Here is a 12,714-nt window from a genome sequence, read left to right on the forward strand (position 1 = left end):
TCGTAGATGTGTACACGTATGTGTTTGTTGTAGATGTGTACACCGTATGTGTTTGTCGTAGATGTGTACACCGTATGTGTTTGTCGTAGATGTGTACACGCATGTGTTTGTCGTAGATGTGTACACCGTATGTGTTTGTCGTAGATGTGTACACGTATGTGTTTGTTGTAGATGTGTACACGTATGTGTTTGTCGTAGATGTGTACACGTATGTGTTTGTCGTAGATGTGTAGACGCATGCGTACAACATGCGCAGCTTTCACTCAGTAAATTGCAGAAATACACGATTACTTTTATTTATTTTCCAAAACGTTGACCTCAAATTATTTTTACATTTCACTTATATCCAACTACGGCAATATTTATATTATAGTGATCTCTTTTCATGGTACATCATAAGACAGGATTCAAACTTCATAAACGTTTACGGAAAAATTCTTCAAAACTTGCGCATGAATTGGAGTTAAATGCCTTAACAAAGTACAATTACGATGTTTCATCGGAATTTACAGTATAGTTAAGTTCGCTCGCGCGTTAATCAACGGATCACAACCAGAGGGCGTTATCAATTTAAACAGATTTTTTTCTAACTTTCACAGAGGCTGTATAACCACATACTGAACTGATTCTGGTAGTGTCATCAAAAAGCTAACGCTCAATTTTGCGTCAGTCTCAAATATGTAATGTTGTTTACTTTTTATGTGCTACTACATTATTGCGTGTTAATACAAATACAATTCTTAAATGGTGCACTCTCCATACACTGCGTCATCTTTGGTAAAAAATCTAGAGCAATCGCATAAACATTGACTGTTCTGTGCGAAGTTTAAAATTAATAACGCCCTCTGTTTATGATATGTTTATTAAGGCGCGAGCGACCTTAAACGCCATTGAATAAGTCTATGCTGTTTAATCCCATCTAGAGGTTAACATCATCACCAAAAATTAAATATTAATAGGATAAATCAAGGACTTTAAAACCCTTAAATAAACCGCACAAAATTAAATAGCTATATTTCCCTTATTCTGAATTTGTTGCGAAAAAACACATTTTATGCAACAGACTCGTACTTAAATAATTTGATAACGTAAACTTATTAACTGCTTTTCTTACCTCAACTTAGTTATTTTTATTAATCAATTTACTATAAACGGTGTGTTACCACATATGTAACATGAAATATCACACCAAACTCCCGCAAGAACCATTCCATAGAACCATCGCTTTTAACAACCATTCCATAGAACTATCGCCTTCAACAACCATTCCATAGAACTATCGCCTTCAACAACCATTCCATAGAACTATCGCCTTCAACAACCATTCCATAGAACTATCGCCTTCAACAACCATTCCATAGAACTATCGCCTTCAACAACCATTCCATAGAACTATCGCCTTCAACAACCATTCCATAGAACTATCGCCTTCAACAACCATTCCATAGAACTATCGCCTTCAACAACCATTCCATAGAACTATCGCCTTCAACAACCATTCCATAGAACTATCGCACCAAATGTCCACAATCACAGCGTAACTGAAATGCGTCTGGGTGAATGTTTGGATAAAATATTTTAATAACGTCATTGAATTGCTCCGTCTCATCGTTAACATTGACCTTATACAGTATACATTATGTGATTTTAAGTTACTTTACGATTTGCTTTGCCTGGTTAAGGACTTCAAATGTCCCTGGTAACTTTAATATTTCCTATGGCTTGCTATAGGATCGTATCCTAATGTCCCATATATGTTCCTCGTAACTCCATCGCTTGCTCAGTCTTGCTGTCAGGGTGGTATCCCATGGCTCCCTCATCAGAGGTTATGCACTCTTCGATATCTCGGGTCGACTCTGAGCAAAGCATACCACAATGCGGAATAATATTACAATGTATCACTTATTATCTATCATAACACCTTTTTGAAAAGATGCAAAATTACCCCGAAACGCCTCAGGAGGTAACTTTAAGAGTTTCTAAATAATCCAGTATTGAAAGCCGGATTACCGCGTCAAGGATGCAAATGTGTTACGTGTTACACAGACTTGTATTATATGATGGATGTAACGTGTTACACCGTGTATTATATATGATTGATGTAACGTGTTACGTGTTACACAGTCTTGTATTATATGTGATTGATGTAACGTGTTCTATAGACGTATTAAAAAAATGTCGATTGGCAAATGGAAGCTCTAGGACCAAAAGGTACATTGGGTCTCGTTATATTTCTTCCAAATGTAGGTAAATTATGGATCAATCGTACGACTTAAAGACATCAATGTCTAGCACTAGAATTCATGTATTTATTTTTGCGAATAATTAGTAATAATAAGCACTTTTCGGTCTTGGAACTGCTGTTCGCCATTTAAACTGACAACAATTCTTGAACTAGATATAGACCACGCGTACCTGATCACATCATCAGAGATGTAGATGTGCTATGTGTTACATACATGTGTATGACAAAGAATGATATAGACCGCGGGTACCTGACCTCATCGGGGATGTAGATGTGTTACATACATGTGTATGATATAGTATAATTGATGTATCGTGTTGTATATACCTGATATAGACCACTCGTACCTGATCACCTCATCGGGGATGTAGATGTGTTGTGTGTTACATGTATGTGTATGTGTATGATATAGTATGATTGATGTATCGTGTTGTATATACCTGATATAGACCACGCGTACCTCACCTCATCGGGGATGTAGATGTGTTACATACATGTGTATCATATAGTATGATTGATGTATATACCTGATATAGACCGCGCGTACCTGATCACCTCATCGGGGATGTAGATGTGTTGTGTTACACACATGTATATGATATAGTATGATTGATGTATATACCTGATATAGACCGCGGGTACCTGATCACCTCATCAGGGATGTAGATGTGTTATGTGTTACACACATGTGTATGATATAGTATGATTGATGTATATACCTGATATAGACTGCGCGTACCTGATCACCTCATCGGGGATGTAGATGTGTTATTTGTTACACACATGTGTATGATATAGTATGATTGATGTATATACCTGATATAGACTGCGCTTACCTGATCACCTCATCGGGGATGTAGATGTGTTATGTGTTACACACATGTATATGATATAGTATGATTGATGTATATACCGGATATAGACCGCGCGTACCTGATCACCTCATCAGGGATGTAGATATGTTATGTGTTACACACATGTGTATGATATAGTATAATTGATGTATATACCTGATATAGACCGCGCGTACCTGATCACCTCATCAGGGATGTAGATGTGTTATGTGTTACACACATGTATATGATATAGTATGATTGATGAATATACCTGATATAGACCGCGCGTACCTGATCACCTCATCGGGGATGTAGGTGTGTTATGTGTTACACACATGTATATGATATAGTATGATTGATGTATATACCTGATATATACCGCGCGTACCTGATCACCTCATCAGGGATGTAGATGTACTCAATGGGGATCAGCTCAGACAGATCTCTCAGGGATTTCACGAACTGCAGCTTGCACCAGAAATTCGTACTAAAAGAATAATAATAATAATAATAAGGTCTACGTTATCACAAGCTGAATCATATAATACAACGTACTAAAGTGATATCTGTGACACACCATACAACGTACCACCGCGATATCTGTGACATACCATACAACGTACTACCGCGATATCTGTGACTTACCATACAACGTACTACCGCGATATCTGTGACATACCATACAACGTACAACCACGATATCTGTGACATACCATACAACGTACCACCGCGATATCTGTGACATACCATACAAAGTACTCCCGCGATATCTATGAAATACTATACAACGTACCACCGAGATATCTATGACGTACCATACAACGTACTACCGCGATATCTGACAAAATACCTGACAAAAGCTTTGGCGAATCTGACCACCGTCTTCAGCCAGAGATTTGGGTGAACGATAAACATGTTGATCATGTTCTTCTTCAGTCTAGAAAATAAATAATAAAGCAGATTACTTTGCATTAATGTTGTTACTACTGATAACGAAGACAGTGATATGGTCATGACGACAATGAGGATAATAGTCCAGATGGTAAAAGAGATTATGATATAGGACGCCTGTCAGTGATAGTACTGATGACTGTGGGACAGTACTGTCCAGTATAAGCAGACATTTCCCTGACATTGAAAACAATACAAGTCTGAAGCGTTTAACTTACCCTCCCTCTACTTGCTGTTTAACTTGCCCTCCCTCTACATGCTGTTTAACTTGCCCTCCCTCTACATGCTGTTTAACTTACCCTCCCTCTACCTGCTGTTTAACTTACCCTCCCTCTACATGCTGTTTAACTTACCCTCCCTCTACATGCTGTTTAACTTACCCTCCCTCTACATGCTGTTTAACTTACACTCCCTCTACATGCTGTTTAACTTGCCCTCCCTCTACATGCTGTTTAACTTGCCCTCCCTCTACATGCTGTTTAACTTGCCCTCCCTCTACATGCTGTTTAACTTACCCTCCCTCTACATGCTGTTTAACTTGCCCTCCCTCTACATGCTGTTTAACTTGCCCTCCCTCTACATGCTGTTTAACTTACCCTCCCTCTACTTGCTGTTTAACCTACCCTCCCTCTACATGCTGTTTAACTTACCCTCCCTCTACATGCTGTTTAACTTACACTCCCTCTACATTCTGTTTAACTTACCCTCCCTCTACATGCTGTTTAACTTACCCTCCCTCTACATGCTGTTTAACTTACCCTCCCTCTACTTGCTATTTAACTTACCCTCCCTCTACCTGCTCTTTAACTTACCCTCCCTCTACATGCTGTTTAACTTACCCTCCCTCTACTTGCTGTTTAACTTACCCTCCCTCTACATGCTGTTTAACTTACCCTCCCTCTACATGCTGTTTAACTTACCCTCCCTCTATTTGCTATTTAACTTACCCTCCCTCTACATGCTATTTAACTTACCCTCCCTATACATGCTGTTTAACTTACCCTCCCTATACATGCTGTTTAACTTGCCCTTCCTCTTCATGCTGTTTAACTTACCCTCCCTCTACATGCTGTTTAACTTACCCTCCCTCTACATGCTGTTTAACTTACCCTCCCTCTACTTGCTGTTTAACTTACCCTCCCTCTACATGCTGTTTAACTTACCCTCCCTCTACATGCTGTTTAACTTACCCTCCCTCTACATGCTGTTTAACTTACCCTCCCTCTACTTGCTATTTAACTTACCCTCCCTCTACATGCTGTTTAACTTACCCTCCCTCTACATGCTGTTTAACTTACCCTCCCTGTACATGCTGTTTAACTTACCCTCCCTCTATTTGCTGTTTAACTTACCCTCCCTGTACATGCTGTTTAACTTACCCTTCCACTACATGCTGGTTAACTTACCCTTCCTCTACTTGCTGTTTTACTTACCCTCCCTGTACATGCTGTTTAACTTACCCTCCCTCTATTTGCTGTTTAACTTACCCTCCCTCTACATGCTGTTTAACTTACCCTCCCTCTACTTGCTATTTAACTTACCCTCCCTCTACATGCTGTTTAACTTACCCTCCCTCTACATGCTGTTTAACTTACCCTCCCTCTATTTGCTGTTTAACTTACCCTCCCTGTACATGCTGTTTAACTTACCCTCACTCTATATTGCTATTTACTCCCTCTACATGCTGTTTAACTTACCCTCCCTATACATGCTTTTTAACTTACCCTCCCTCTACATGCTGTTTAACTTACCCTCCCTCTACATGCTGTTTAACTTACCCTCCCTCTACATGCTGTTTAACTTACCCTTCCACTACATGCTGTTTAACTTACCCTCCCTCTACATGCTGCTTAACTTACCCTTCCTCTACTTGCTGTTTAACTTGCCCTGCTCTACATGCTGTTTAATTTACCCTTCCTCTACGTGCTGTTTAACTTGCCCTTCCTCTATATGTTGTTTAATTTAGCCCCTTTCTACTTGCCGTTTAACGTACCCTTCCTCTACATGCTGTTTAGCTTGCCCCCCCTCTACTTGCTGTTTAACTTGACCTCCCTCTACATGCTGTTTAACTTACCCTTCCTCTACATGTTGTTTAATTTAGCCCCTTTCTACTTGCAGTTTAACGTACCCTTCCTCTACATGCTGTTTAACTTACCCTCCCTCTACATGCTGGTAAAACCTCTTCATCCATGTGAGAGCGGGCATGTTTGATTGTGTCGTACCCCCGTTAAAATACACAATGTAGAACTCTTCGGTTGTGGCAAGGAGCTCAAGTGTACTTATCAGATAGCTGGAGAACAAAACAACACGACGACAAAGTCACACTTATATAATTGGCTGTCATGTCTTCAATCTACCTCATGCAGGGGAGTACTATATATAGCTTTTTCAGAGAGGGGGATTGAAGATGGTAATGGGGGAGAAAACATATTTTGTTACATTGACTACTGTCATTGGATTCAGCTAATAACCCTGTATAACAACGATGAAAAAGTAACATGGTGGCAATGATTGGAATGATGGCAGTTCTACTCACAAGAACACCTGCTCCATGAGAAAGTCGTAATTCTTCTCTGCTTTACTCGGGAGATAGCAAGCAGCTATCACAACAATAACGGCACGCTCAGGGCAGTGAAAACCTGATGGGAACCAAACAATATCGAGTATTACAAGTTTAGTTGACTTTGGTGCTTTTAACGGTATTGAGTAACGACAGAAATTCATTTTTGCTCGCCAAAATCACAAAAACGTGCAACATCACAGACCATTGAAAACATCATCAAGATGTTCTGATCATTGAGAACATCATCAAGACGTTCTTATCATTGAGAACATCATCAAGACGTTCTGATCATTGAGAACAACATCAAGACGTTCTGATCATTGAGAACATCATCAAGACGTTCTGATCATTGAGAACATCCTCAAGACGCTCTGATCATTGAGAACAACATCAAGACGTTCTGATCATTGAGAACATCATCAAGACGTTCTGATCATTGAGAACAACATCAAGATGCTCAGGACCGTATGAACATATGCCAACCACGTCGTCCAACATTAGAATATATTAAAGGCTAAATAAGTGATTTTAATCATGTTTTCAGTGGGTGACAATTTATTTAACAATCCGCCATTCGTGGAGATATGGAAGCTACTGTATGTTTTAATGTTTAAAGTCTCAAGTCTTGTGTTTCCTTTTGGTCGATTATTGTAAGAACTATTGTGTAACATGGCCGATAGGAAACTTCAAAATCAAAGTGAAAGCTAGATGCGTAACAGTTAATGTGGCCTTAGCATTTAATGAATTCTAGAATTTCGAACCACTCAGCATGTTTCCTTCATTTGTTTTCTGTTTTTAAATCGCCCATGCGCAAGCTTTATTTGTAACTGATAAAGTTTATATTAAGTGGCCATTTTAACGATGGCCAATAACCAAAACCTAGCAGAAAGTTTAATTAAGTGATGTCACTGACCTCCATGAGTAATGACCTTCATGTAAGGCTCCAAGAGCTTTAGGTCAAGCACTTTTTCTCTCTTGTTCACCCTGACAGTGTGCCATCGGTAATGCTCATCTCTCTGTACTAATCCCTGGGGGTTGTGCTCCTCCTTATCTTCAGTGTACTCCTCGTGTTCATCTGAAGAGTGTCCTGGTTCAGCCTCTTGGTAGTCGTTTACTTGCTCCTCGTAGTAGTCGCCATCTGGGTCTTTCCTGTGGCTGTATTCATCCTCGTCCAGATCTGGATAGGCCTCGTAATCATAGTCATCTGGCTCTGCTTCAAATTCTGGAGTCGGGTCACCTTCGTAGTATTCAAGATGATCACCATCGTATTCACTTACTTCGACATCATTGTCATATTCACGCCCTCTGTCGAAAAGATCTCCGTTTTCTGAGTAATTCTCATCTTCTGACGTCAATGAATCATCTTTAAAAAAAGAGGAAGAAGCGATCTTTAGCTAGACTATAGAGTGTAATATACAAGACTCTCAATACGTATGTACACATGCTCTTAAGAACCACCAAGAATTCAGACTTGATTACCGCGCCCGCCAGTGCAAAAAGATGATGATGATGCCTACCTCTGATGCTCTCTGTTTCAAGGAAGTCTGCTAAGTCCAGCTGCTCGAGGTTATTTTCCAAAGAGCGGGCGAGTCGCTTGGTGACAGGGGTATGATTTAAATAACTCAAGCTCTGACATCTTCTTTGAAGTGGATCTGTGGCAAGATAAATATAAGGATTAGAAAATCACGAGAAAATCAGGACAAGGCCAGAAAAGGCAGGACATTATAAAGAGAAAAGTTCAATAGCAAAAGACTTTGTCTGTAATTCAGAGATATCTTAACCCATTCTTCAATATCTTTTAGCTGAATGTGTGTTTCCAGAAAATGTCCATACCCCCCCCCCCCCCCCCCCCCCTATTGAGGGGATTGGAAATTACGGGGTGGGGGGTGGATGTTCAAACGCCCAGGAATTTCCACAGGTGAAAGGGGGGGGGATAAAAATGTCCTTTTTCCTTAACAGTTACTGTATTTATTTATTTTTTCATGGGATTAGAAATTCCAGAGGGGTGCTTCCTCAATAGGGGGGGGGGGGGGGGGGTTGGATATTTTCTGGAACTACACAATGTACAAAATACAGACCGAAAACAAATACCTCTACCCTATTTTGAGTTTTTTTTTCAACGTGTCAAAGTCAAACACCGCTGCACTTAGAGGTATCCTAGCTTTCCAACAGTGTTTTGCAGTCCCATCTCTAATCCCTTGTCGCTGGTTGTGGGTACTTCTCAAAGTCGGTACAGGCTGATTGAGGGGTCAATGTGTTAAATAATTCTTATTGATAATTTCCAACTGCTAGACCACTTTCTGGTGTCATTTAAACAAAGGCCTAGAATAAAAATGGAGGGAAATCTCCCAGTCAAGAGCAAACTATCTCCAAGTCAAGAGGAAAAATCTCCCAGTCTAGAAGAAAAATCTACAGGTCTAGGAGTAAAGTCCAGGTTCTAGGCAAAATTCTCAGAATAAAAAAAAAGGAGCTCAGCCCCCAATTTTTATTCTTATTTTGGTAGTTCTGATGATCTGATGACTAAGGGCAATGTACCTCTCTCCTCAATCTTCCCTAACAAATCCTCAATAGACTGGGCCTTTCTTCTCATTCCCTGGAACTCAGTATCATCGTCATTCTCCTCAGCAATGGCAAGGAACACTGGGGCAAGGAGCTCAGTCCCACCAACATTCACATTCTCATCAAACTCCAGTTCCTTCATCACAAACTTGTCCTTGGGACCTAGGAATAGATGATCACAGTTATAGTTTAGTCTGTTTGCCCATCTGTCTGTTCATTTATCAAATGACAGTGTTTTTCTAAATTTTAGTGCCATGTATACTGGAGAAACTAAAAAGCAATACTACCTATACTGCCAGCTCCTCATTGGAGAAACTAAGAAGCATATACTACCTATACTGCCAGCCCCTAATTGGAGAAACTAAGAAGCGTATACTACCTATACTGCCAGCCCCTCATTGGGATTGCCACTAATCGAAGCACCAACGAGCAGTAACAGGATAAAGTAATGATAAATAAACAGCAAGTGATAACACTAGACAACGCTAGAGCTAGCGAAGCGAAGAATGCTTGCCTGTAAAATGCCTGAATCTGGCTAGAAAGGGCAGTGATGGAGCTTAGGAGATCTGCTTGGTTGGATGTTGTTGACTTATCTCCCGCATTGACCTCATTGTTTGAGTCAGAGTCGGGCTCCGGACCGAGGCAAAACTTTCTCATTTGCCCAGAGTTATGTTCCGCTTTGGATTGATGGCAGCCTGGGCAGGTCTGCTTTCGAGTTTTTTTTTTTTTTTTTTGGGGGGGGGGGACATTACGATCAAGAGAATGGGTAAAGTAACAATAAAGAAACAGCAAGCGATAAACCAAGACCAAGGCTAGGGCTAGCAAAGCAAAAAATGCTTGCCTGTAATTCGACCCTACTGTATCCCGTCCATTAAACTCTATTAACATATAATACCACTAAAAAGATTCATTATCCCATTATCTCACCTTCATCTTTCGTCTTGATGTTGTGCAGAACACCTTTAACCCAATCCATATCAAACTCCATGGACATGTCACCCGCGTCACTACATGATGGTGTTATGGTGCCACCCTCTGACTCAGGAACTTCAAGTGAGCAGCCTCTTTCCCCCTCATCTAACTCGACGTACTTGCCTTTATTAGCTGTGTCATCTTGTTCATAGTTCACCCCCTCATCTAACTCGACACACTTGCCTTTATTAGCTGTGTCATCTTGCTCATAGTTCATGCTTGTGGAAATAGAAAATAACCTTGGTTCAACAGTATCTTCTTCAATTATATGTGCAATTTTTTCAAGAGCTCTTTTTACAATTTCAGATGTCACCTTACTAAAATACCCCTGTAACTCTTCTGAGTTATGTATGCTATCTAAAACAACACCTAGTGATGAAGGATCCTTTATTTCTTTTTCCGTATCTTGTCTTGCCTTGGCAGTGATAATGCTAGAGTCTATAATAGATTCGGCAATGATATTACGCACAAAAAGATCACAGTTTAGTTTCAACTCTAACAGACTAACACCCGTCAGTTGCTTTTTCATTTCTCCAACAATGTCGACATCATCTGTTGACTTTCCACCTTCCAAAAGAGTGTTCTTTTTCAATACATCCTTTATCAGCCCTCCAATAAAACTCTCACAGTAGAGTTCAAGCTCAAGAATTTCTGTCTCACTAAGTTCAAAATTCCCAAGCGATATTCCAGCTCTAACATTAGGCTTAAGAGAGAATATTAAGGCCTCCTTGATCGTCATGTTTGCTGCTTCTTCACATATCTCCTCCAAAAGTCCTATATTCAGACTAGCTTCATCCTTGTTCTGTTTTGATAATGAGTCAATTTGTGGAAGCCCATAGCTTTCACTCTCAGACCCAACTACTGGACTGGAATCTAAGAGGTCTGCATGATGACCATGTTGATCCAGCCATTCATCAATATCCTTAGAATCTTCATCATTATCATCATCATCATTTTGAGCAACAACAACACGAGATACTCTTTCTCGACTCTCGCTAAAGCCACTATCTTCTGTTAGGCCATCTTTTGTGTCTTCAAGAGGCCTACATCTCTCATCTTGGATTGCCTCAGGCATTTGATTGTTTGGTTCATCCTCACTTTCTGCATGAGCGGATGCCATGGTTTGTAACAGGCCCTAACTGTGAACCTTCAAGTTTTGGGTCATTGCCTGAAAGAGGCAAAAATAATTTTTAAAAGAAGTAAAATAATTTGGAATAAAAGCAATCCTTATATATCAGCAATATTGTTATCATTTTGTGCATATGCAACAGATTTGAAGTTTTTCTTTGTCATCTTCTTGCTGTATTGTTTAAGTTGGAGTTTTTGATATTTGGAATTAAATTGATGATAGGAATGAATGGTGAAAATGTTAGCCAAAACAATTGTTTGCTAAATTCGGAAATTCGTATATTTACGATCTTAAGTACCTGAAATCACTAATTATTCGGTTTGCTAAACCAGGGTTGAAGTTGTTTTGATCAGGGTGCTAAGATAATAAATGTTTGCCTCTACACTTCCATCATGCTCAATGTAATAGAGTTATCCAAGTATAATTCCGCTTATTGACTGAATGTCCGCATCGGATATCGAGAATCGTTATCGAGAAGTTTTAAAGAATATATAAGTAACTAGACGAGTCATCATAAGTATCAACAAATTAGGAATTTTTAAGCTTAAAGTAATTCCTTTTTCTTGATTTTATACAAAAGAGATGTAGTAAACCGCGCCATATCTAACTATTTATTTGACTATTGTACACAAAATGGAATGGCTAGGGAGGAACTATCAACCGGAGAGTGGCTAACAACAAGCCTGATATCATTTGTATAGCCCTGACTGCGGAAAATGCTAAATATAGAGCGAGTGTCAACAGGGTTTCACGGTGTTCCTTCCTGAAAAATAAATTTGATGATAATATGACTTGGTTTATTTAGGAAACTTCATCAGGAATTATTTCCTTACCAGGGCGACCTTGTATTTGGCTGGGATATGTCCATAAAAATTCTAGCAAAGTTCTATTTTCGACGAAGTTCTATTTTCTTCCACCGCTCCTCTCTTCGCTCGCTTTCGAACAACATGAATTCGAGCAAAAGAAAGGAACCTTTCCGGATAGAAAGCTAAAGTGAAAAGAAAATAAGTTAAGGATATAAAAAACTCAAATCATGATAATTAAACAACTTACCAATTATTTAGTTTGCGACATCAGCGCCTTTCTAAGAGGATTCGTTCTTCCGTTCAACTCATCTCAGCACAGCGCATAAGTGGGGGAAAATAACTCCCGTCCCTCCCCCCTCAGTGACCAAAAGAAAAAGGAAAAAAAAACTTCGTATTTTAGCATCTGGGGAGGTATAAGCAAACAAGCCATCGCTTGCATAAAGAAAGATATGTGAATAGAATTGAACAAAAGATCTTTGCTAAGATATAGAAACGGTCGTTCAAAGACATTTCTTTATAAGAAAAACAAATCGAGTTCGTATTTAGCATCTGGGGAGGTATAAGAATGGAAATTACGCCACAGGCAACCCAACAATTACAAACAGACAAATCAGAAAAACATGTTATTCTCTGCTTCTTTCAAGAATGTCAAC

General features: G+C 39.6%; 1 protein-coding gene across 2 annotated transcripts; it reads right to left on the minus strand.

The window, feature by feature from the left end:
• Nucleotides 1–280: 280 nt before the first annotated feature.
• On the minus strand, nt 281–12,568 carry LOC5505290. Of its 2 annotated transcripts, none has more exons than XM_001626090.3 (10): nt 12,309–12,568; nt 10,082–11,294; nt 9,131–9,316; nt 8,113–8,247; nt 7,509–7,958; nt 6,569–6,671; nt 6,188–6,322; nt 3,932–4,018; nt 3,470–3,568; nt 281–1,856 (listed from the first exon to the last, which is right to left on the minus strand). In XM_001626090.3, the coding sequence occupies exons 2-10, from the start codon at nt 11,244–11,246 to the stop codon at nt 1,820–1,822; spliced, it is 2,397 nt and encodes a 798-aa protein (XP_001626140.3). In that variant the 5' UTR covers nt 11,247–11,294; nt 12,309–12,568; the 3' UTR covers nt 281–1,819. The 2 variants fall into 2 exon arrangements, with proteins under 2 accessions (XP_001626140.3, XP_032229600.2); XM_032373709.2 differs by having other exon boundaries at nt 3,450–3,568.
• Between the last annotated feature and the right edge of the window lie 146 nt (nt 12,569–12,714).

Source organism: Nematostella vectensis, chromosome 3 (assembly GCF_932526225.1).
Source record: "Nematostella vectensis chromosome 3, jaNemVect1.1, whole genome shotgun sequence".
NCBI classification, from domain to species: Eukaryota; Metazoa; Cnidaria; class Anthozoa; order Actiniaria; family Edwardsiidae; genus Nematostella; species Nematostella vectensis.